Below are 23,920 nucleotides of genomic sequence, written 5' to 3'. Positions count from 1 at the left end.
GGGCTTCGGAGCGGTCGCCCGGGTTACCAGGAGGCGGAGCCGTCGAGGGCGCTTTGGCCCGGACGTCCGGGCGCCGTGGCTTGGTCTGCTAATCTGCGAGTCTCTCCAAGGAAACCTACAAGCTGCTGATGGGTGAGTGGTCGCCAAGGTCCTGGGAAGCGTTTATCTTAGTCCCTGCCTCTACCCTACGCTGCCAGCTTTGCGCTCGGCTCCAGCGGGTGGCCTCCGGATAGCGGCGAGTCCTTGTCCTTTGTTCCCACGCGTTTTTGGCCGGACCGAGGTGGGATGGGGATAGTCTCTGCCCCAGGCAAACCGAACTGGGGAACCGACTGCAAAGAGAAGGCCGGCTGCGTACGCGGGAAAGGCCAGGCCTTTGTTTATTCAAAATGTCACCTCAATTCCTTTTTTCAGTCCCTTTGTTTAATATTCCTGAGGGTTAACTTGACAATTTAAAGGGCAAGCGTTAAGTGCAGGAAAACAGTAAAGAAAGCAGAAATTAATGCTGCTTTACTGTTGTGTCTTGCTTCAGCATCAAACGTAAGTTTTGGGGGCCGTTCCCAAAGGACCATGAAGGTTGCAAAACAGTTAAAAATTCAGATCTCCTTTACTATAGGAAATAAAAGGGGAAAGTGAGCGGACAGTGGGAGGTAGGGTTGTTTGGTTTTTTTCTTAGTGGACAGTAAGCTTTTGCTTATTGGAGAAGGAAATGGCAACCCACCCCAGTATTCTTGTCTGGGCAATCCCATGGACAGAGGATCCTGGCAGGTTACAGTCTTTGGGGTCGCAAAACTGTCGGAAACGACTGAGCGACTAAACAATAAGCTTTTGCTTTCAATTTATCATTGCTGATTTTCAGGTCTTTGGTTTTGAGAAATCGTAGATTATTTACAGTCATGTATTTATTAAGCAACTGTTAGATGCAAAATTGGTATAGAAGAAGTTTCCAATTTTTTAACTTCTGCGTTCTCAAAAAATCTGAAACAACTCGCTTTGGTCTATTAGTTTTTGGTCTGTTAATTTTAGTCTATTAGTTTATGATTACAGTTGATTTAAAAATAAGTGCTGAGCTTTCCTAGTGGTCCAGTGGTTACGAATCTGCCAGCCAATTCAGGGCACAGGGGTTCAGTCTCTGGTCTGAGACTATCCTACATGCCCCAGAGCAACTAAGCCCCTGCACCGCAACTGCTGAGCCAGGGCTCTAGAGCCCAGTGCTTGGCAAGGAGAGGCCGCAACAAGGAAGAAGCTCGCGGCAAGCCAGAGAGCAGCAGCGAGGACCCAGGGCAGCCAAAAATAATAAATAAATATAAATACATAAATAATAAATGAAAAGAAGTGACTGCGATAGTGAAAAAAGTTTTAAATGCCAAGGTAAAGAAGCCTATGGGTTTTTTTTTTTTTTTAAGTCAGAAATTTGACAAAGGTGAACATATTAAACTTGAGGCATTTTAGTCTGTGCTATTTCTATTTTTCTCAACAGCACAAGGAGAAAGAAGAATCTACTCCAATTTGATAGAAGAAAGTATTGTGGATCAGGCAGTCTCTAGATTGTGAATTCATGAAGAATTTGGGAAATGATTTTTCAGGAAAAGCTTAATTTCCCAAATTCATGTTTGACCAGGACTTATTCCACAGTAGGGTGTGGGTTCTTTGAGGGTATGGCCTCTGTCGTGTTCCGCTGTGGATCTATCCGGGTCTCTCACCGGTGGAATCACACTTAATGCATGTTTATTGAGTGAACAAATCAGTGATTGAAGGGAATCAGATGTCACTGATGAAAAAAATTCCTTTGATGATAACTTTTCCCTCTAGGTGAGGTCAAAGGCAATCAGCCCTGAGTTTTTGGTTAAAAAGAGCTGCTTTGTATGTTGTCTAAGGCTTGAGATCGGAGGGTTGATTCTAAGGCAGTGCTTCCTAAGTACTGGTCAGAGGCCCAGTGACAGCCTTGATGAAATTTTCACCTGTCCTCTACAAAAATGATCAAAGTTAGGATACTAGGCTTCTTATAAAGTGAATTTATTTACCTTAAAGTCCTTTTATTCTGAAATTGTGTCCTTTCTGCTTTTCTGGCATTAAAATGTGTTCTGTCATGAAGGGAGGTGATGATAATTTTCATGTGTTTTAAGGCATGACTTAATGTTCTTTTGGGGCAGAAATCCTCTATTAATCCTCTAGTTTAAAAAAAAAAAGGGGGGGAAATTCAAAAGTCTAGACCATCCAGTCAAGGTGAGTGACTGGCTGGAGCATTGGAGACATTCCAGGCTAGGCTCTGAGTCCTGGGCAGAGTCTGCCTTGCTGTAGACCTTGATCTTCAGGAACAGCATTAGCAACAAGGTTCCATGGAATCTTCAGTAGCGTCACAGTGTAAAAGGAGAACTAAATACCTGCATCAAGACTTTTGTCTAATGCATATTTTTTTCCTTGAAACTGTGTTGAGATAATTTCTGCCAACTGTTTCAGCTGTTATTACCTAATTTTTTATAATCACAAAAGATGTTACTATACTGGCATTTGTTTTTAAAAAGCTGTCGATATTCAACCAGCATGCCTTGGACTTTATTGTGGGAAGACCCTGTTATTTAAAAATGGCTCAACTGAAATATATGGAGAATGTGGGGTAAGTCTTAACTTGGTATGATATTTCATTTGTAAAATCTGTTTGCTTCTGAAATATTGGGACATGCAGAATAACTTTTTTCTTCAGTGTATTTCAACCTAAAAAAGAATATGGAGGCATTAATAAAATTCTCATTTGTGTTGTCATATTGTCTATAATACATCTTTGTGACAGTCACAGTTACTAAGTATTTTTTAATGGATAATTTAATAATTTCTAATTTTTATTAATATAGAAAAGTGACTTGGACAAAAATTTAACATTACAACTCCAGAGCATTTCTCTACAGTTTTTATATGGGGTTAATGACTAGATTTTCATGTAACTTAGTCAACTATTTTTAGTAACTATTATGCAGGTATAACAAATACAATTTAAACTTTTAAAATTTTATTTATGTTTTCTCTTTTATCTTTAAAAGATGCACATGTAAACACATGTTTAAACTGAAATGTGACATCTTAGTGAACAATTTTGGGAGGGTGTTAATGTTCTAAAATAATATCTGTACATAAAATACTGTTCTTATATATTGTAGGTGTGTCCAAGAGGGCAGAGAACAAATGCACAGAAATACTGTCAGCCTTGCACAGAGTCTCCAGAACTTTATGATTGGCTCTATCTTGGCTTTATGGCTATGCTCCCTCTTGTTTTACATTGGTTCTTCATTGAATGGTACTCAGGGAAAAAGAGGTTAGCACTGTTCTCTAAATGTATCTGAATGCACTGATGTTGGAATAGTTGTCATTTAGAAGACCTAATCAAGTAATATACCTCTGTTATTTTACAAGTGGCAGGCTTGTTTTTCTTTTATCTGCTGATTACTTTTGACTATGGCCATAAAACTGCTAGAGCATGCCTCAGTAAATATTAAGGGAAATGTCCTTTGTTTTACTCTGAGTGAAGCTGGAGGAATATTTTACTTAATTTTTATTTCTTAATTATCTTTATTGATTTTTTGCAAAGAATTGGCTGTGATTACAAACTGTTTATTGTTTTAAAACAAAAATCTTTGCAGTTTAATACTAGTAATCGAGTATAATGTAGTTTAAGTGTTATGGCTGCAACCTAATTATGAAAACTTATACTAAAATCCACAAAAACCTACTGAGCATTGTGTTTGATGTTTAGAAGATCAGAAGAAGAGATACAAAAATAAGTCATGTGGTTGATAGCCCTAATCTTATAGAGAAGACAAATACATACACAACTACTTATAATACATATCAGTCTTGAAAGTATAGAATCAAAAAGTGTATAAAAGCTTTATAAACTAAATGGTCTGGAGTCACAGAGAATGAAAGAGATGAAATCGTGCCCGGTGTCACCTGAAACACATCAAAAAAGGAACATTTCAGGCAGAGGCAACAGTGTGAACACTGGCATAGAAGTATGAAACATCATGTGACCACTTATGGGTGGGAATGGGAGTAGTTGGGTGTTCAAAGTGTGGATAGCACATGAGAGAAAGGTAATAAAAAGGAGGGTGAGAAAGGGGCCGAGGCCAGAACGTGAAAGTTCTTGGTAATGATCTGAACCTTATTCCACTGGGAGTGAGGAACCAAATTCTACCGTAGTACATTTCAGCCATCCTGACTGTTGGTTCCTCTTAACATCTCCGCATCTTTCCTGCTTTAGGTCCTGTCCCTTTCCCCAAACTCTTCTCTGCCTGAAATACTCTCTTCTCCCTGCACCTTTTGACCTAGCAGCTTTTCCCCCTTGCAATCTCAGTTTAAATCACGCCTCCTTAGAGAAGCCTTCGCTGGCCCAATCTAAAGTAGACCTGTCTTCATTATTTTTCTTTTTTAAAAGCACTGTTATTTTGTGGTTGTTGCTTTGTGTTTAGCACTCAACACAATTTGCAGTTATGTTTGTCTCCTCATTTCATGTTGTCTCCCACCCCTGATTATAGGCTCCATGAGGGCAGTGGTCGTCGCCATTGTTATCTATGGACTCTGCAGAGACCAGCATAGTTGCTGGCACATGATAGATACTAGGTATTTGCCAATGAATGATTTATTGGTGAAGGTTTTTGTTTGGAAAAAGAGTATCTTGGGTATATGTTTTAAGAAGACAACTTCTGTGGAGGGCAGATTAGAGATAAGACATACTAGAAAGCTGTTGTCCAAAAAGTAATGACGGCTAGACTCCAGTGATAGGAACGGAAGTGGAGAGGATGGTCAGATGGAAGTAGAATCAGTACTTTTCTGGACCTACCAGATAAGTCCACATTGATTATTTACATTGGAAAAGCATTCATTATTTTTCAGAAAAGAAGCCATTAAATTTTTTTTAAAGCAGCTCTCATCCCTCTTTTAGTTTCTGTTGTAGAATGATGAGAGATGAAGGTGAGAAAAGAAATGTGATTAACAGAGCTCAAGTTAAATAATTGCTCATTTGGAACTTTATAGCTTGGAATGGAGAAGAGGTGGGGTTAATGCATGTACCTCACCAAATACATTTGAACTAAAACATCAGATATGGTTTGAGAGAATGTTAGAGCAGAAGGTAGAGCTTTGGCTTGGGGATAAAGCCGAGATATGATCAGTGCTTAGACAGGAAAGGAGGTGGGCTTAAAAAGGAGTTTGCATAACTATGTTTTACCTAAGAAGTTGGTAGCGAGAAATACAAGGGCCATCTCTTATGTTTTCCTGAGACATTGTACTTAGAATCAAGGAAGCAGGGGCCTACCTGTCTTAGACTAGACTCATGTTTCTCAAATTTTTTCATTCTTTCCTCCGTAAAGAGCTTTTTAAGATACTTTTTCCCCCTAATTTCACCTCAGTTCAGTTCAGTTGCTCAGTCGTGTCCGACTCTTTGCAACCCCATGAATCACAGCACGCCAGGCCTCCCTGTCCATCACCAACTCTCAGAGTTCACCCAAACTCATGTGCATCGAGTCGGTGATGCCATCCAGGCATCTCATCCTCTGTTGTTCCCTTCTCCTCCTGCCCCCAATCTCTCCCAGCATCAGGGTCTTTTCCAATGAGTCAACTACCCCATGAAATTTTAGTATCACAGATGTACTGTTTATTGATTTATATAGTGTATGTATATATGTGTTTTATATATCAGAAGTGTAATATTATTTTATACTCAAGGGTCAATTCTTATTTCCTTGGGAGTCCTAGTGCCCACTGAGAATGCATAGTTCAGTTCAGTCGCTCAGTTGTGTCTGATTCTTTTGCGACCCCATGGATTGCAGCACGCCAGCTTTCCCTGTCCATCACCAACTCCCGCAGCTTGCTCAAACTCATGTCCATTGAGTTGGTGATACCATCCAACCATCTCATCATCTGTCATCCACTTCTCCTGCCTTCAGTCTTTCCCAGCATCAAAGTCTTTTCCATTGAGTCCATTCTTTGCATCAGGTAGCCAAAGTATTGGAGCTTCAGCTTCAGCATCAGTCCTTCCAATGAATATTCAGGGCTGATTTCCTTTCGGATGGACTGGTTTGATCTCCTTGTTGTCCAAGGGACTCTGAAGAGCTTTTTCCAGCACCACAGTTCAGAAACATAGGCTAGCCTCTAATCAAAACTTCCCTTTCTGGCCTGTTTGCTTTTCCCAGAGTTTAGTGTTAAATTTGTTTTTCTTTGAGGCCAGGGCAGAGATACGCAGAAAATGCATTTTTTATGTAATGAAGCCAGAAGTTGTGCTTCTTTTGTAATTTGTTTTCCAAATGTATCCATGCAACAATCTTTAGGGATGTTTGCGGTGTGCCAGGCTCTGTACTAGGTTGTGGGATTCAGAAATGACTAGTGTGGATGCTCACAGCCCAGTGGATGAGGTAAGCAAACCGTCACAGAGTTTGTGAGGGTCTCGGGTAGAGGCATGTGCATAGTTTTAAGGCTAGCTTAGAGAGGGAATAGGGTGATGTCACAGGAGGAAAAACTGATTTTAAACTGAACTTTGAAAAATGAGTCGTTTTTGAGAGAAATTGAAGGGAGAGTTTATCAGCAGGAAAAACGTGCAAAAATCTAGAGGCAAGAGAGAGCACAGTATAAGAAATGAGAGCTGAGGGTGCTTTGAGAAATAGGGACTGAGTAAGACCAAGATATAAAGAGATCTGGGGCTGGGAGAGTCTTAGGAAATATTCCTAGGACCTGGGATAACCCCAGATCTGATCTTAAAGGATACACCATTTGCCAGGTGGGTGACATGTGTTTTGAGGTGAAGCATGGCGCATGCCGATGAGTGAAGCAGTGAGAAAACAAGCAGCTTTGTAAGGCCAGGTAGTATGGGAGATAAGGCTGGCAGGAAGTATTTTTTCTGAAAGGCAGATGGGACTCACCGAAGTAGATTAATAAGGGGAGTTTTAGAAGCAGATTCCATTTTGTAAAAGATTACATAGTTGACTGAAGATGGATTGAAAGAGAGTATGATGAGTAGAAGATATTAAGAGATGGCAAGAATACACAGAAGAACTGTACAAAAAAGATCTTCACGACCCAGATATTCACGATGGTGTGATCACTGACCTAGAGCCAGACATCCCGGAATGTGAAGTCAAGTGGGCCTTAGAAAGCATCACTACGAACAAAGCTAGTGGAGGTGATGGAATTCCAGTTGAGCTATTCCAAATCCTGAAAGATGATGCTGTGAAAGTGCTGCACTTAATATGCCAGCAAATTTGGAAAACTCAGCAGTGGCCACAGGATTGGAAAAGGTCAGTTTTCATTCCAATCCCAAAGAAAGGCAATGCCAAAGAATGCTCATACCACCACACAATTGCACTCATCTCACACGCTAGTAAAGTAATGCTCAAGATTCTCCAAGCCAGGCTTCAGCAATAGGTGAACCGTGAACTTCCTGATGTTCAAGCTGGTTTTAGAAAAGGCAGAGGAACCAGAGATCAAATTACCAACATCCGCTGGATCATGGAAAAAGCAAGAGAGTTCCAGAAAAACATCTATTTCTGCTTTATTGACTATGCCAAAGCCTTTGACTGTGTGGATCACAATCAACTGTGGAAAATTCTGAAAGAGATGGGAATACCAGACCACCTGACTTGCCTCTTGAGAAATCTGTATGCAGATCAGGAAGCAACAGTTCAAACTGGGCATGGAACAACAGACTGGTTCCAAATAGGAAAAGGAGTTCGTCAAGGCTGTATATTGTCACCCTGTTTATTTAACTTATATGCAGAGTACATCATGAGAAACGCTGGACTGGAAGAAACACAAGCTGGAATCAAGATTGCCGGAAGAAATATCAATAACCTCAGATATGCAGATGACACCACCCTTATGGCAGAAAGTGAAGAGGAACTCAAAAGCCTCTTGATGAAAGTGAAAGTGGAGAGTGAAAAAGTTGGCTTAAAGCTCAACATTCAGAAAACGAAGATCATGGCATCCAGTCCCATCACTTCATGGGAAATAGATGGGGAAACAGTGGAAACAGTGTCAGACTTTATATTTCTGGGCTCCAAAATCAGTGCAGATGGTGACTGCAGCCATGAAATTAAAAGACGCTTACTCCTTGGAAGGAAAGTTATGACCAACCTAGATAGCATATTCAAAAGCAGAGACATTACTTTGCCAACAAAGGTTCGTCTAGTCAAGGCTATGGTTTTTCCAGTGGTCATGTATGGATGTGAGAGTTGGACTGTGAAGAAGGCTGAGTGCCGAAGAATTGATGCTTTTGAACTGTGGTGTTGGAGAAGACTCTTGAGAGTTCCTTGGACTGCAAGGAGATCCAACCAGTCCATCCTAAAGGAGATCAGTCCTGGGTGTTCTTTGGAAGGAATGATGCTAAAGCTGAAACTCCAGTACTTTGGCCACCTCATGGGAAGAGTTGACTCATTGGAAAAGACTCTGATGCTGGGAGGGATTGGGGGCAGGAGGAGAAGGGGACGACAGAGGATGAGATGGCTGGATGGCATCACTGACTCGATGGACATGAGTCTGAGTGAACTCCGGGAGTTGGTGATGGACAGGGAGGCCTGGTGTGCTGCGATTCATGGGGTTGCAAAGAGTCGGACACGACTGAGCGACTGATCTGATCTGATCTGATGATGAGTAGAAAGCCAGTAAGAACGTTACTAAAGTCATGTCAAGAATTGATAAGGTTCGGATTTTGCCTCCAAAAATATGAATTCTATAAAGAAGCAAAAGATGGGTTCTATAATATGAAAGTGTACACATTTATTTACGTACTTGGTCTTCATCTGTGTAAAACGGCTTAGGAGTTCTGCTTCCAACACCTTGGGCTCATTAGGAGCTTCAGTGATGATCTTGCATGGAATACCTAAAGTCTGGAAGAGACACGCTATGGAAGACACTGCTGGTCTCACAGGAATGGGGTGGGGTGGGGTGGATCTTTGAGAACTCTTCTCTTTCAGAAAATAAGCAAACCCACCCTGAGCTGGAGCCACAGCACGCAGTAGGGTTGGGTTGCCTAAGGCTAATTGCCAACAGTAGCTGGGTAGTCCTTTCTTTCTGTTCCACATGATGTTGAGTTGGGATGTACTCATCTCAAGGCTGGACTCGGCTGTGGTGTGCAAAGTGAGTAACTCATGGTGGAATAGGTGCTGGCTGTCAGCTGTCAGCACATGGGCGCTGCTCACCACCAGCTCTTTTATCTTTGGTGTTCTGAAGCTTAAGTATAATGTGTATTGGTGTGAATTTCTTTTTATTTATTCTGCTTGGAATGTGTTTTGATTCCTAGGAAAAATTCTGTGAACTTGCTTTTCATTATTTCAGTTGAGCCCAGTCAAACCACAGAATCAGTTCAGTTCACTTCAGTCGCTCAGTCGTGTCCAACTCTTTGCCACCCCATGAATCGCAGCACACCAGGCCTCCCTGTCCATCACCAACTCCCGGAGTTCACTCAGACTCACGTCCATCGAGTCAGTGATGCCATCCAGCCATCTCATCCTCTGTCGTCCCCTTCTCCTCCTGCCCCCAATCCCTCCCAGCATCAGAGTCTTTTCCAATGAGTCAACTCTTCCCATGAGGTGGCCAAAGTACTGGAGTTTCAGCTTTAGCATCATTCCTTCCAAAGAACACCCAGGACTGATCTCCTTTAGGATGGACTGGTTGGATCTCCTTGCAGTCCAAGGAACTCTCAAGAGTCTTCTCCAACACCACAGTTCAAAAGCATCAATTCTTCGGCACTCAGCCTTCTTCACAGTCCAACTCTCACATCCATACATGACCACTGGAAAAACCATAGCCTTGACTAGACGAACCTTTGTTGGCAAAGTAATGTCTCTGCTTTTGAATATGCTATCTAGGTTGGTCATAACTTTCCTTCCAAGGAGTAAGTGTCTTTTAATTTCATGGCTGCAGTCACCATCTGCACTGATTTTGGAGCCCAGAAATATAAAGTCTGACACTGTTTCCACTGTTTCCCCATCTATTTCCCATGAAGTGATGGGACCAGATCTTCGTTTTCTGAATGTTGAGCTTTAAGCCGACTTTTTCACTCTTCCTCTTTCACCTTCATCAAGAGGCTTTTTAGTTCCTCTTCACTTTCTGCCATAAGGGTGGTGTCATCTGCATATCTGAGGTTATTGATATTTCCCCCAGCAATCTTGATTCCAGCTTGTGTTTCTTCCAGTCCAGCGTTTCTGATGATGTACTCTGCATATAAGTTAAATAAGCAGGGTGACAATATACAGCCTTGACGTACCCCTTTTCCTATTTGGAACCAGTCTGTTGTTCCATGTCCAGTTCGAACTGTTGCTTCCTGACCTGCATACAGATTTCTCAAGAGGCAAGTCAGGTGGTCTGGTATTCCCATCTCTTTCAGAATTTTCCACAGTTTATTGTGATCCACACAGTCAAAGGCTTTGGCATAGTCAATAAAGCAGAAATAGATGTTTTTCTGGAACTCTCTTGCTTTTTCCATGATCCAGCGGATGTTGGCAATTTGATCTCTGGTTCCTCTGCCTTTTCTAAAACCAGCTTGAACATCAGGAAGTTCACGGTTCACCTATTGCTGAAGCCTGGCTTGGAGAATCTTGAGCATTACTTTACTAGCATGTGAGATGAGTGCAATTGTGTGGTAGTTTGAGCATTCTTTGGCATTGCCTTTCTTTGGGATTGGAATGAAAACTGACCTTTTCCAGTCCTGTGGCCACTGCTGAGTTTTCCAAATTTGCTGGCATATTGAGTGCAGCACTTTCACAGCATCATCTTTCAGGATTAGAAGTAGCTCAACGGGAATTCCATCACCTCCACTAGCTTTGTTCGTAGTGATGCTTTCTAAGGCCCACGTGACTTCACATTCCAGGATGTCTGGCTCTAGGTCAGTGATCACACCATTGTGATTATCTGGGTCGTGAAGATCTTTTTTATACAGTTCTTCTGTGTATTCTTGCCACCTCTTCTTAATATCTTCTGCTTCTGTTAGGTCCAAACCATTTTTGTCCTTTATTGAGCCCATCTTTGCATGAAATGTACCCTTGGTATCTCTAATTTTCTTGAAGAGATCTCTAGTCTTTCCCATTCTGCTGTTTTCCTCTATTTCTTTGCATTGATCACCGAGGAAGGCTTTCTTATGTCTTCTTGCTATTCTTTGGAACTCTGCATTCAGATGCTTATATCTTTCCTTTTCTCCTTTGCTTTTTGCTTCTCTTCTTTTCACAGCTATTTGGAAGGCCTCCCCAGACAGCCATTTTGCTTCTTTGCATTTCTTTTCCATGGGGATGTTCTTGATCCCTGTCTCCTGTACAACGTCACAAACCTCATTCCATAGTTCATGAGGCACTCTATCTATCAGATCTAGGCCCTTAAATCTATTTCTCACTTCCACTGTATAATCATAAGGTATTTAATTTAGGTTATACCTGAATGGTCTACTGGTTTTTCCTACTTTCTTCAATTTAAGCCATTAAGTTTTAGGGTAGTTTGCTATGCAGTGGTAGATAACTGAAACATTGTTCAAGGAGAAAACTCAAAAGCATCTATAGACTAGATATTATAAATGATGAGAGTTTAAGAGGCTGGCTATAAGTATACAAAATCAGTTCCTTCCTTATATTTCATTTATAGAATCACAGTTCTGTAAGGTAGCCAAGACCAAGGTAGCTAAGCTACATTGGATTTATATATTAGAACTTGACAAGCTAGTTCTATAATTTATATGGAAGTTCAAAGTCCCAAGAGTGACCAAAACCACTGAAAAAGTAGAAGAATATATGTAATATCAGGAAATTACTATCGTTCTTTGTCTCAGGGATAGATAAGTGAACCCCAGGAATGAAACGGAGAACCTAAAAGCAGACTAGTTATATAGGGAACTTTGTATGGCAGGGGTGGCATGGCAGCTTAATGAGGGGAAAAGAGTTAACTCTTCAATAAAATGCTGCTCCTGGACAGTTGGATATTCAAATGGGAAAAGCTAAAGTTACATTCTAACTTAAACACAGAAATCTCTTCTATATGTATTAAAGATCAAAGCATGAAAAGCAAAACCTTAAAACTTTTAGAAGAAAATACAAGATAATATTTTTCTTAGAGTGAGAATCTGTTGACCAGAAATTTAAAATTTGATAAAGCCAACTATATTAAAATTCAGAACATTTGTTCATAAAAAGACATCACAAAGAAAAATGACAATTCAACCCATAAACTGATAGGAAGACATTTGCAACATACTTTACTAACAAAGAAGGATAGATAAATAATAGAAAGATCACAAGTAGAATATTATAAAGCAACGAACATGACTGAACTTCAGCTATAAGCAGGGCTATAAATGAATCTTAGAAATGTAATTCTGTGTGAGTGGAAAAAAAAATCTGAGAAAGGTTATATCTCTTTATCATGTTAAAAAATAAGCAAAACTAAATAGTGATTTGGAAGTATAAATACAGATGGAATAAAAACTGTTTAGCAAAACTGATAAAGGCAATTTAATATAATGGTTATTTCTAGGGGAGAGACAGGAATATGGAATGGGGAGGAACAAGTAGATATAAGTTGTTAATGTTCTAGTTATTGGGTTAGGTGGTGAGCTTACAATGTTTATTATATTTTTAATTAATATATATTACATATAATCTTTTATGTACTTTTAATGTTTAAAATAATTTAAAATGATGCATAGATAACTTTTAAGACATTTTTAATAGTTTGGAGAGATATTGAATATAAAAGTAGATCCAATTTCTGCTCTTCTACACATTTAGACAATATAGGCACATTGTTATCTGGGATAAGTATTTATCCCTTTTTAGTAAACAAAGTTAAATTCTTCCCATGTAGTTTTTGTATGTTCTTTGCTTTTCTTACCTATGTAGAAGATTTTTTTGTTTCAGGATTGATCAGTTACAACTTCTTTTTAGAATCCATATTTTGAAGCATAAAGAGGTTTTATTAAAAGCCAGTTACACGTGGAGAATTCTCTGGTTATTGTCCGTCCTTTGTTTTCTCAGCTCCAGTGCCCTTTTCCAGCACATTACTGCGTTGTTTGAATGCACTGTGGCAGCTCTCGTCACCTTACTTGTGAGCGAGCCAGTTGGTGTGCTTTATATCCGTTCCTGTCGAGTACTGATGCTTTCTGATTGGTACACCATGCTTTACAACCCAAGTCCAGACTACGTGACCACACTGCACTGCACTCATGAAGCTGTCTACCCGTTGTAAGTGTTTATTAAGGCCATTTTTTAAAAACCGTGATTGTGGATTTCATTCATTTCAGCAGATTGAGCCTTGTGAAGTGGCTCCTAGGCACTAGGGAAGATAAACATAAATTATTTTCTTTTCTAAAGTGATAGTCTGATAGGAGGAAATAGAAGTACATCTTAGTATAATAGAAGTGAAAGTATTTTAGTGTTGATGTTGAAGTATCTAAGCAATTCTAAAATAAACTATATGTTTCTTAAAAAGGGTTATAAGGAAAACCTTTTTGATATACAACAGAGAGGCAGTATCTGACTTATAGGAAATAATGTGGGCTGTGGAGTTTGAATCCCAAGCCTGTTAGCTGTTAATTTGAACATGTTAAGAATCTCTTGTAACCTTGACCTTCCCATTGGTAAAAATGGGAAGAAGGATACCCTGTAAGGTGACCGTGAGGATTAAATAAGTGCTCCTTACATATAGGAAGCACGTCCAAGTAGCTGGCATTATTATTAGAGTACTTGGGTTAATGTTCTTTCTCCCTGCCCCCCCCAAATACATGTAACTTTCACCAGAATGTTTTTTTTTATATCAAATTAATCAGATTTTGTATAATACTATCTCAGACTACATTTTTAGAATTTCTGTGAATTGTTGGTGTTCATTTTGATGTGTTTTTCTCAGTAAAGGTACAATAGAAGAGTCTGGTATTTATATTCTCATAATTGTAGAAATTTACCATTATGTAATATGCTGAACAAAGCAGACCTTTTTGTGCAAAGTGTCCAAAAAAATGCACGTATGTAAAAAGATAATTTTCAAAAAATGAGATCTAAAAATAAGATCCAGATATAGAGATATGAGAACCTTTTCTAACTGCCTGCCTACCTTTTAAGTCCTGTAAATTATTTATTCCTTATATATATAAAATTATATATAGAGACAGTCAGATATATAATTTATATAAACTGATTAAAATAATAAACTTTTTGGAGCTCTTAAGGAATAGACAGATTTTACTTTGTTTTGATGTTGATAGGAGGAGGCCTAACAAGAGAAAAAAAACACATCCTCAAAGAGGTCAGGCTTGAAATAATGCAGTACAGTACAGGGCTGGGCCTGAAAGCATCATGAGAGCACAGGGGTCCTGGGTCACTGAGCTGTGTGAACAGGCATGTGGTCAGTAATTTGGGACAACTCTTTTGCTTCCCTCGACTTTCCTCTGCACAGGAGAGGGTTTGAGTGTAAGTTAGTAAAAATAATTTTAAATCCTCATGAAAAGGAAGTTAGAAATATATGTACAGAAATTCCATTATTCAACATAAAGAGTTAGAAACTATAATCTGCTGATAGAGTATCTTTTTACAACTTTTTTTGTGATTTTTAAAAATTACATTATAGGACATTTGGAAAACAGAAAAAACATACCCCAGATAAAAAATCTATAATTCCATTTCTTAAGATGATCACTGCTAAAAATGCAACTGACCAGTTGCATTTCTGTATGTATGTATGTATTTTTTTAAAAGAGTGTTAAAGTTATATTATTCACATGCCATTTATAATCTGTCGTCATTTAATGTATGAGGCACAGTTTTGTTGTTAACGTTTCTTTCATAATTGGATTTTTAATGTCTGCATAGTAGTCCAGCATAAATATAGTCTAAAATTTAACCACTTTCCAATTGTTGAATATTTTCTTCCTGGGTTTTCTTTATCATGTGATTCAGTAAAAATGCTTGTTCATTGGGTTTTTGTGTATATCTGATTGTTTCCCTTTGATTAATTTCTACAAGTAAACTTTCTGGATTAAAGATAAAAACATCTTATGATTTTTGATACACATTTCCAACTGCCTACAAGAAGGGAACCAGCATGCTCTTTATAGCAATATATGAAAGTCTTTCTGGCCAACCCTTTACCAATCTGAATATTTGACCAGTAGACTTTTTAAACCTTTTTCAGGATCTTTGATTTTAAAATGATCAGTGATAAAAGGACATTTTAAAACATATTTGTGATGTAACAATTTTCTATTTTATTTCCCAGATACACCATTGTATTTATCTATTATGCATTCTGCTTGATATTAATGATGCTGCTCCGACCTCTTCTGGTAAAAAAGATTGCCTGTGGGTTAGGGAAGTCGGATCGATTTAAAAGTATTTATGCTGCACTTTACTTCTTCCCAATTTTAACCGTGCTTCAGGCAGTTGGTGGAGGCCTTTTATGTAAGTTTGATGGGTAACATTAATGAAATATATTTATTATATGTGATAAACAATATTTGCTCTGAGTATACTATTGGACCTTGTTCTTTAAAGTAGTTTTGTTTTGTTTTTATCCTTGAACATAAGCCATACCGTATGTTTTTGCTAAAACACATCATCATTCTTAATCAAAACTAACTTGTTTAGAAGATAGTTTGTATTTGAAGCTCACAACCTCATAGGAAGGTTTTTTAAAATCTAAGCGTAAATGACACAAAAACTGGTTTTTACATATTACAAATAGAAATAACTCTTGATATCATATGATGTTTACCATCAAGTTAGGTCTTAGTTTTCTGGGGTTTTTTTGTTTTTTTTGTTTTTTTTTTTTTAAAAACTAGAAGCAGTAAAAAAAATCCTCAGTGTATTTTTTTTTATTTTAGCGTATCCATTCATTCATGTATTCAGCAACCATTTAGACTGATCTGTGACTCAAAAGAAGAATGAAAGTTGGTGTTAAAGAGCTCACATGCTACTAGGAAAGCTATACTAAGTAGCTGAGAACATAGAGTGGTGCTTTTTGAACGTGTGACATTGAACATTGCAAGGAGGTTGGATACCATCTGTGTATGGAGCTTGCCAGGGTGCAGAGGACAAGCTTCTGACCTGAAGGAACTGGGAAGATGACATCACTGTGCAAGTACTGTAGCTTAGTAATGCATTTGGTTCAAAGTGAGGGTGGAGCTGAGAGGAAGGCCAAGGGAAGAGAAAATTGGGGGCTAGTTAGGGGTCTTTAACCCTCATATTCTGATTTGACAGATATATTGTTTCCTTTGGCCTGCATGGTGTTTGAAAACCTATAATTTTATTCTCCTAACTGACCTGTGTAAGCATTTGAAGTTGTTATTCTTGGGACCTGCTCTTAAAAGGATTTCAGGAGGAAGAGTGACATGACTAGATTTGCATTGAAGAAAGATAACTTGGTAGCAGTGTGGAAGGTGGATTGGCTGGGAAGAGACCCTGGGGCATCAGTTAAGAGATCACTGCCAGAAACCGAGCCTGACTGTGTGACCTAGCAGAGAAACACCAGGAGTGAAGAACAATTTCAAAGACAGAGTTAACTAAGCTGGGAAACTAATACAGGGGTTGAGGGATTGGGAGGAGAATACAATAAAGGAAATTTCTAACTTAGTAACTAGTGATTGCATGAATCATGAATGTTAGAAGAAGCAAATAGGTTGGTATTCATGGAATATCCAAAAGAGCACAGGTAGTTATTTATACTGGACAAACCTGGGAGAGCTGACTAGCTGTAAAGATATAAGAATTGTCAGCCCTCAGATCCCTGTGTCCTGCACAGCAGCTGCTTCTACTGTAGAGAACTTCTTTGTTGTGAAATGGGGGAGAGAGGAAAGTGGTGGAAAGCAGGGAGAGGTTGGGAAGTTAACCTAAGGAGACTGCCATATAGCATTGCTTCCTGTCTTGTAGCTGCCTATATTGAAAAATGCCTTTTCCCACACTGAATGTCTTTAGATAATTTTGTTAACAAGCCTCCACCCAGAGCACATTCATCAAGGGAGGATCAAGGAGTTATTGTTTATGTGTACTAACGATAAACTTATGCAGTCTGCTGAGATCAGCCCTAGAGGGTATCATAACAACTCAATTTTATGATGTTGAAAGAGAGATAATTTTTGGTTTGTAGGGGTGTCCTAGTTCCGGCTGCTATAAAAGAATACCATAGACTGGGTGGCTTACAAACAACAGTGACTGACTTCTTGCAGTTCTGGAGACTATGAGGTCCAAGAGCAAGGCACCAGCAGATTTGGAGTCTGATGAGGACTTGTCTCTTGGTTCATCAATGGCTGTCTTCTTTCAGAGTCCTCACATGGCAGAAAAGGGGAGAGTTCTCTGAGGTCTTTTTTATAAGAGCACTAATCCCATTCTTGAGAGCTTCACCCACATGACCCAATCATCCCAAAGGCCCTCTACCTACTTATACCATCACATTGAGGGTTAGGATTTCAACATAAGAATTTGGGGGGACACAGACATTTAGTTCATGACAAGAGAATATAGCAAGCTTGAGCAAAGTAGAGCAACAAGAGGCTTCTGGTAGCTCAGGATACCAGGGTCTAGGGAAAGAGACACTCGGAGTAATTAGGAAGATGTCAGTGACAAACTTACTTGATTGGAAGTATTATTGAAGCCCATTTTGAAGTGTGATCTGCCTCTGAACCACCTGCAGAACTAAAATGCAGATTTTTAGGCACTATTCTCAGACCTAGTTGCTTAAAATCTTATATTGTCTTCAACCCTAGAATAAGAACAATTCTAAATCCTACTTTGAGCCCAGAACCTCCCTCTGCTCCCCAAAGTTTGGGCCATGCTGGAAATTTCCTCTTTATCCTTTTTACTACAAGGTCTTAAATTTGTATCATTAGTAACATTGTTTAGCTATTTATAAGTTAATTGGGATTTTCTTGAATGGTGGGTTAGGACCTAACCAGTTCAGGCAGTAAAAGGTTCTAAATGTCAAACAAGTCATTCATTTATTTAGTAAGTTGGAATCAGGCTTGTATAGATATTTCAGTTTCTGACCGTGTTCCAAATGGGTTCTACTGCATTACAGAGAAATGAGTAGTTTTATTAGTTTGGTACAAAAGTAATTGCAGTTTTGGACCATGAATTTTAAATCATTATAACTAGGCTCAGATACATCTTTATTAATCAAAATAGGAACCATTACATTCAGCACATATTTTCCAAGAAGAAATAGGTTTGTTTATTTCTGTAGCATAAAAATCCATGCTTCAGGACTCAATGAACTCTTGGAAAGCATTTTCTGCCTCCTGGTTGTGTAAGCATTTTCTCTGCAAAAAGTTCTCGAGATGCTTGAAGTGGTAGGTGGTTGGTGAGAGGTCAGGTGAATATGGTGGATGAGGCAAAACTTTGTAGCCCAATTCATTAAACTTCTGAAGCACTGTTTGTCAGACCTGTGGTCAGGCATTGTAACGAAGAACGGGGCCCTTTATATTGACCAATGCTGGCTGCAGGCTTGCAGTTTTCGGTGCATCTCATCGATTTGCTGAGCATGCTTCTCAGATGGAATGGTTTCACCAGGATTCAGAAAGCTGTAATGAATCAGATGGGCAGCAGGCCACCAAACAGTGACCATGACCTTTTTTTGGTGCCAGTTTGGCTTTGGGAAGTGTTTTGGAGCTGCTTCTCAGTCCAGCCACTGAGCTGATTGTCGCAGTTTGTTGTATAAAATCCACTTTTCATTGCATGTCACAATCTGATCGAGAAATTGTTTGTTGTTCGGTAGAATAAGAGAAGACAACACTTCAAAATGATGATTTTTTTGATTTGCAGTCAGCCCAAGAGGCACCCACTTATCAAGCTTTTTCACCTTTCCAATTTGTTTCAAATGTGAAACAACCATAGAATGGTTGACACTGAGCTCTTAGGCAACTTCTCATGTAGTTTTAAGAGGATCAGCTTTGATGATGGCTCTCAATTGTTGTCAGCTTCAATGGCTGGCCACTATGCTCCTCCTCCTCAAGACTCTCGTCTCCTTCGCAAACCTTGAACTGACCACTGCACTGCACGTTTGTTAGCAGTTCCTGGGCCAGATGCATTGTTGATGTTGCACGTTGTCTCCGCTGCTTTATGACCCATTTTGAACTCAAATAAGAAAATCGCTCGAATTTGCTTTTTGTCTGACATCATTTCCATAAACTAAAATAAATACAAAATACACAGCAAGTAATAAGTCATTAGCAAGAAAAAGTGAGAAATGCACATTAAAATGATGTGTAACATAACTACATTTATTTAAGAAGGTATTCTAATATCAAACAGCAAAGTTCAACAATGCAAGACTATAATTACTTTTGCACCAACCTAATAGTAACTGAAGTTAATTGTTTTAAAATAATTGCATAAAAATAATTCAAGATTTTTTTCAATTTGTCTATTTGTTTTAGTGAGCTGTATATGTTTAAAACATTTTAAAAGAAAAGTGGCATTTTAAAGTAAATTTACTTAAAGTATTATTTTACTGTACTATATTTGAAGTAGAAATGTCTAGAAGTTTGTCATTAAGAGCACTGAATGATCCATTTAGCCTTTGAGGCTTATTGGCATATGACCTTTTAATTAAAGCCGAATTACTCTTATATATAATAGCCTTTCTTAACTGAAGTTCCCCAATCTGGACCACAAAACATCAAAAACTGAGTGATTAGTTTCCCAATTCTCCCAAATTTGATACATAGCTAGTATGTATAGGAGAGAGGTCAATTTTTTACATCAGTGGAAGCCTTAAGGCAAGGGTCTTCAAAGTAGGCCAAGGATAGTTTTACATCTTTTAAGTGTTGGCGGGGGCAGGAGGTGGATGCCGGGGTCCGGCCCCGGCTGATCCAGGGTATTCGAAGCAGGGACAGCGTCGGCGAGGATCAGGATACAATAGCTTCAATTAGATATTAATTAGAGATATAAAGAGTAATAGAATGAGGATAGCTCAGTAGGAAAATTCAGTGGAGAAAAGAGGCTGAGTAGCTTGGTTTACGCGGGAGGCCAATAAAACTTCCAAGACAAAAAGTTTGCACCACTTACGTAGGCCGCAGGCGTCCTTCCATTCTCCCGAAGGAGAGGAGACACTGAGGCCTCCCCGGTCGGATCTTAGAAGCCCGGGCATAATTAGTAAGCATGGCGGGTTCCGCACTCCAGATGGAAACTCAGCCAGAGTGAGAGAGAGAGCGATATGGGGAGACCAGTATTTCGAGAAACTGATCCCCATTCTTTATTTTCCATGGTCTACTTTTATATACTGAGATGTTATGCAAAAGTCACGCGGGGTCAGCAATCCTGACTTTTATCAAAGTCAGGTGCTTCATACAAATGTATACAGAGGTCTTAGGGGTGTTACATCATCTTCTGGCTAGGGGGCCTGCTGACAATTTATGACCCTCTCCTTGTGACAGCGGTCAGTCAACCAGGACACTTATTTCTCCAGGGGTGATTATTCTTAAAACAGACGCCACCCAAATAAAGTTACATTCCTATAGGGTGAGGGTGTAGTGGGTTTTAGTTAAGGAAAGAATTTACTTAGCCTAAGGTCTAATGTGATTAATATCAAAGGTTAATACTTATTTCTTCTATATATTCATTAATGTGTGTAAGGGCAGGGGATGTGGAGACTTAGCAACAAACATTGGCTCAACAAATGAAAAACCTTTCACCAATACAATTTCTAATCAGCCCATTATACTTATACTAATAGTTTTCTAACTTTTCTAAGGAACCTGTTTTTAGAAGGTTTAAAGCATCTCTTGCCTCTCACAGTTGGGAGGCTGTGAGCAATCACATGTGGCCGGACAAGCCTGTCAGGCAGGCTAGAGAACCTTCAGAGGAATTTGTAGGTTAAAACACTCTTGTCACGCCCAGGAGTTTTTATTAACTGGAGCTCTAGGTTAACTCCTTCTCCGAAAGAGGTGGTGGGGGACAGCCCCCCGTAAAGTCAGAGGTGTAGGTGGGAGCACAAAGTAGTAAAGCAGGCAGGCTGTGGTTATGGGGGTAGATGCTCGAGGATTTCCAGGGGGACTCCTGAGGCTTGATCCTGCCTTTGTGTATGTCGAGCCTCCTTCCTCATGACCTTTGCCACGGGCGGAGTGCCTCACTCTGGCCCCCAACAGATGGAGATCAAAAGAGAAGTAGTATTTCTTGACATGTGACAATTAGATAAAATTTGAATTTTATTGTCTGAATAACTTATATGTCATAACTTTCAAACTTATAAAGTTAATTTTACTGAATATAGACACATCTATTCATTACATATGACCTGGCTGCTTTCCCACTGCAGCTGTGGAGTTAGGTGACTGAGACAGAGACTGTATGACCCACAAAGCCACTATCTGGCCCTTTACAGAAAAAGTTTGCGGACCCCTGTCTTAGAGCATTAGGGCTTTCATCTCTCACAGGATCGGTTGAGAAGGTTTTTGTCTAGGAAAAGAATTATACTGTTTGAATTTTTTGATTATTCAGAAATTTTAATTTTCAGCATAATACCAATGTTTGTCTTTCAGACTATGCCTTCCCATACATTATATTAGTATTATCTTTGGTTACTCTGGCTGTGTACATGTCGGCTTCTGAAATAGAGGTAGGATGTCTTTTTTGTTAAAGAGTTTGTTTTGTTTTTTTAATAGATTTGACTATTGAATAGACAGTAGCATATATGATACAATATGTTACAGCTGATTGCTTTAGTAATCCTTGGCTAAACAGGGTCACTCAGTAGCTTTTGGCTCATCAGTTTGTAAAAAGTTGTATCCTAGACTGTATTTGCTTGGGAAATTAATCAGGCTTAACTCTCCAGCATGTTAGAGAAAAAAATCATTTCACATCATTTATCCACATAGAAAATATTTGATTATTGAAATGTTGAACCTTATTAACAGTATTTTAAGGGAAACATAAATTCTTTATTTTACATAGAACCAAGCTGATGAGCCATTTAATGAGGGAAAGTTAACTAGCCAGTTGCAAATTGTATTTTAGTGTGTTTATTAGCACAATTAGATATTACTTTTATAATAATTTGGTCCTTCCAATTTCTGTATATTATAGAGTGATATTAAAGGTTAAAGGGAAGTCAGGGTAGTCACCTGTCATTTCTGCTCCCTTCTAAGTATCCAGGCAGCTGATTCTAGGGATGCTAGAAATTGGGTGTATATACCGCCTGCTTCCCATCTGTAGATTCAGATGCTGTGGACCAGTGCAGAAAGAAGGCATGAAATGTGGAGTTCGCTTCCAGTTCAGATTTTTCAGAAGCAGCCATAGTGTTTCCAGGGTTGAATGGGGGGTGTAGACCAGAACCTAGAAACGTGGGCTCCTGTCTCGTCATGGCCACTGGCGTGCTGAACATAGGAGGCCTGAGCTTCCTCATCTGTAAACTATAGTAGCAAGACTGGGTGATTTCCTATGTCCCTGTGATTCTGAGGTTATGATTTTATGTGAAAATAATACATTTCAAATAAATTATCTAGTTGATTTAGCCCAATAATCTGTATCTCTCTCTTCTTTCTTTTACAAAATTTTATAGAACTGCTATGATCTTCTGGTCAGAAAGAAAAGACTCATTGTTCTCTTCAGCCACTGGCTACTCCATGCCTATGGGATCATCTCCATTTCCAGAGTGGATAAACTCGAGCAAGATTTACCGCTTTTGGCATTGGTACCCACACCAGCCCTTTTTTACTTGTTCACTGCAAAATTTACTGAGCCTTCACGGATACTCTCAGAAGGAGCCAACGGACACTGAATGTAAAATGCCAAAAAAACCTAAGAAGTGTTCTTAATTTAAAAAAAAAGTAAAATAAAAAAATGTATTAGTACTCTTCCGTCATACAAGGGAATATGATTGTCAGTACATCTGATGTTTTGGGGAGTTTGTTGTTTGTTTTCTTTTTTCAATTCAACAGAATTTATGGTTTCAAGGAAAATGCAAAATACCATGATTCTCCATTATGTATATAACACACTGCACGCTTACAGCACTCTGTTATATTCCTGGAGGCCTGTTAGGAAGCACTTACCTCTTGCAACAATTTAGCTGTTCTTTAGAGCAAAATCATGTTTCTGTGTACCTAGCAATGTGTGATGTTCCTATTTTTATTAAGAAAATCTATTAAGTATAATCTGAAGTCCTTAACATCGGCATAATTGTGCATGCCTTTTATGTTTCACTTTGTTTTTCAAATATACTGAATTATAAAGTCAAGCGTATTTGTGGGGTCGGATAACAAAACAACATACTTTATTTCTATGTTTGCTATCTATTTATTTTCACCAATACAGTATTTTGATCTATTACAAAAATAAAGCATAATTTATATAACAGGTCTTTTGTTTTTAGGTAGTTTGGTTGAAGATATCCTCAGGTTATTCCTATTCCTGTAAAGAAAAACAATAATAAAAAGCTTAATTACAAAAAAATCTCAAATGTCTGGCATTTAATTGTGTTTGCCACACTAGTTGTGGAAATAATTCAAAATGTTCTCTTTCCTAAATGAATAAACATGAATACTCACATACTTGCTCATTTTTGAAGAGTATACCTCATTTCTCTCATTTTTGAAGGATAAACACACATACCATATTTTATAAATCTCAAGACATAATTTTTGTCACATTATGACATCTCAATTGATGGCTTCTTAGGTTTAACAAAATCCAGAGGAGTGTATACAGTACGTAGTTTTCCTGTGCTAAGTCGCTTCAGTCGTGTCCCCCTTGGTGTAATCCTATGGACTATACCCCGCCAGGCTCCTCTGTCCATGGGGTTCTCCAGGCAAGAATACTGGAGTGAGCTTCCATTTCCTTCTCCAGGGCATCTTCCCAACCCAAGGATGGAACCCATGTCTCTTAGTCTACTGCACTGGCAGGCAGGTTCTTTACCATTAGCGCCACCTAGGAAGCCAATGGTTTTCCGGTGGTTGGTAATGTGTGCTGTGATTTTT

General features: G+C 39.0%; 2 protein-coding genes across 8 annotated transcripts in view; one reads left to right on the top strand and one right to left on the bottom strand.

The window, feature by feature from the left end:
• Position 1: 1 nt before the first annotated feature.
• On the top strand, positions 2-23,396 carry LOC102407940 (JNK1/MAPK8 associated membrane protein). 5 transcript variants are annotated; one of them, XR_328551.4, is made up of 8 exons: positions 2-132; positions 2,523-2,614; positions 3,153-3,307; positions 12,996-13,202; positions 15,232-15,413; positions 15,836-16,092; positions 21,485-21,561; positions 22,504-22,593. XR_328551.4 is itself a non-coding variant. In XM_006069650.4 (7 exons), exons 1-7 carry the CDS (start codon positions 129-131, stop codon positions 22,720-22,722), a joined length of 936 nt encoding a protein of 311 aa, XP_006069712.3. In that variant the 5' UTR covers positions 2-128; the 3' UTR covers positions 22,723-23,396. The 5 variants fall into 5 exon arrangements, 4 of the variants coding, with proteins under 4 accessions (XP_006069712.3, XP_006069714.3, XP_025151225.3 ...); XM_006069650.4 differs by lacking the exon at positions 15,836-16,092 and having other exon boundaries at positions 22,504-23,396; XM_006069651.4 differs by lacking the exon at positions 15,836-16,092 and having other exon boundaries at positions 46-132; positions 2,541-2,614; positions 22,504-23,396.
• The window catches only part of CCDC175 (coiled-coil domain containing 175), an 81,369-nt gene continuing 80,669 nt past the window's right edge, over positions 23,221-23,920 (bottom strand). For all 3 annotated transcript variants that reach the window (XM_006069654.4, XM_044924908.2, XM_025295438.3), the window contains one exon: positions 23,221-23,354. The gene's annotated coding sequence lies outside the window, so the exon portion shown is untranslated. The remainder of the gene's footprint in view (positions 23,355-23,920) is intronic.

The sequence above is a fragment of the Bubalus bubalis genome, chromosome 11 (assembly GCF_019923935.1).
Source record: "Bubalus bubalis isolate 160015118507 breed Murrah chromosome 11, NDDB_SH_1, whole genome shotgun sequence".
Lineage (NCBI taxonomy): Eukaryota > Metazoa > Chordata > Mammalia > Artiodactyla > Bovidae > Bubalus > Bubalus bubalis.
The sequence above is the reverse complement of the archived record's forward strand: the minus strand, read 5'-3'. Positions and strand labels throughout refer to the sequence as shown.

What these genes read in the sequence shown, in the direction of transcription:
- LOC102407940 (XM_006069650.4), top strand. An exon ending in AAATATATGGAGAATGTGGG is followed by an intron (nt 2,615 to 3,152) that starts GTAAGTCTTAAC and finishes TATATATTGTAG; the next exon opens with GTGTGTCCAAGAGGGCAGAG. An exon ending in AGTTGGTGGAGGCCTTTTAT is followed by an intron (nt 15,414 to 21,484) that starts GTAAGTTTGATG and finishes TTTGTCTTTCAG; the next exon opens with ACTATGCCTTCCCATACATT.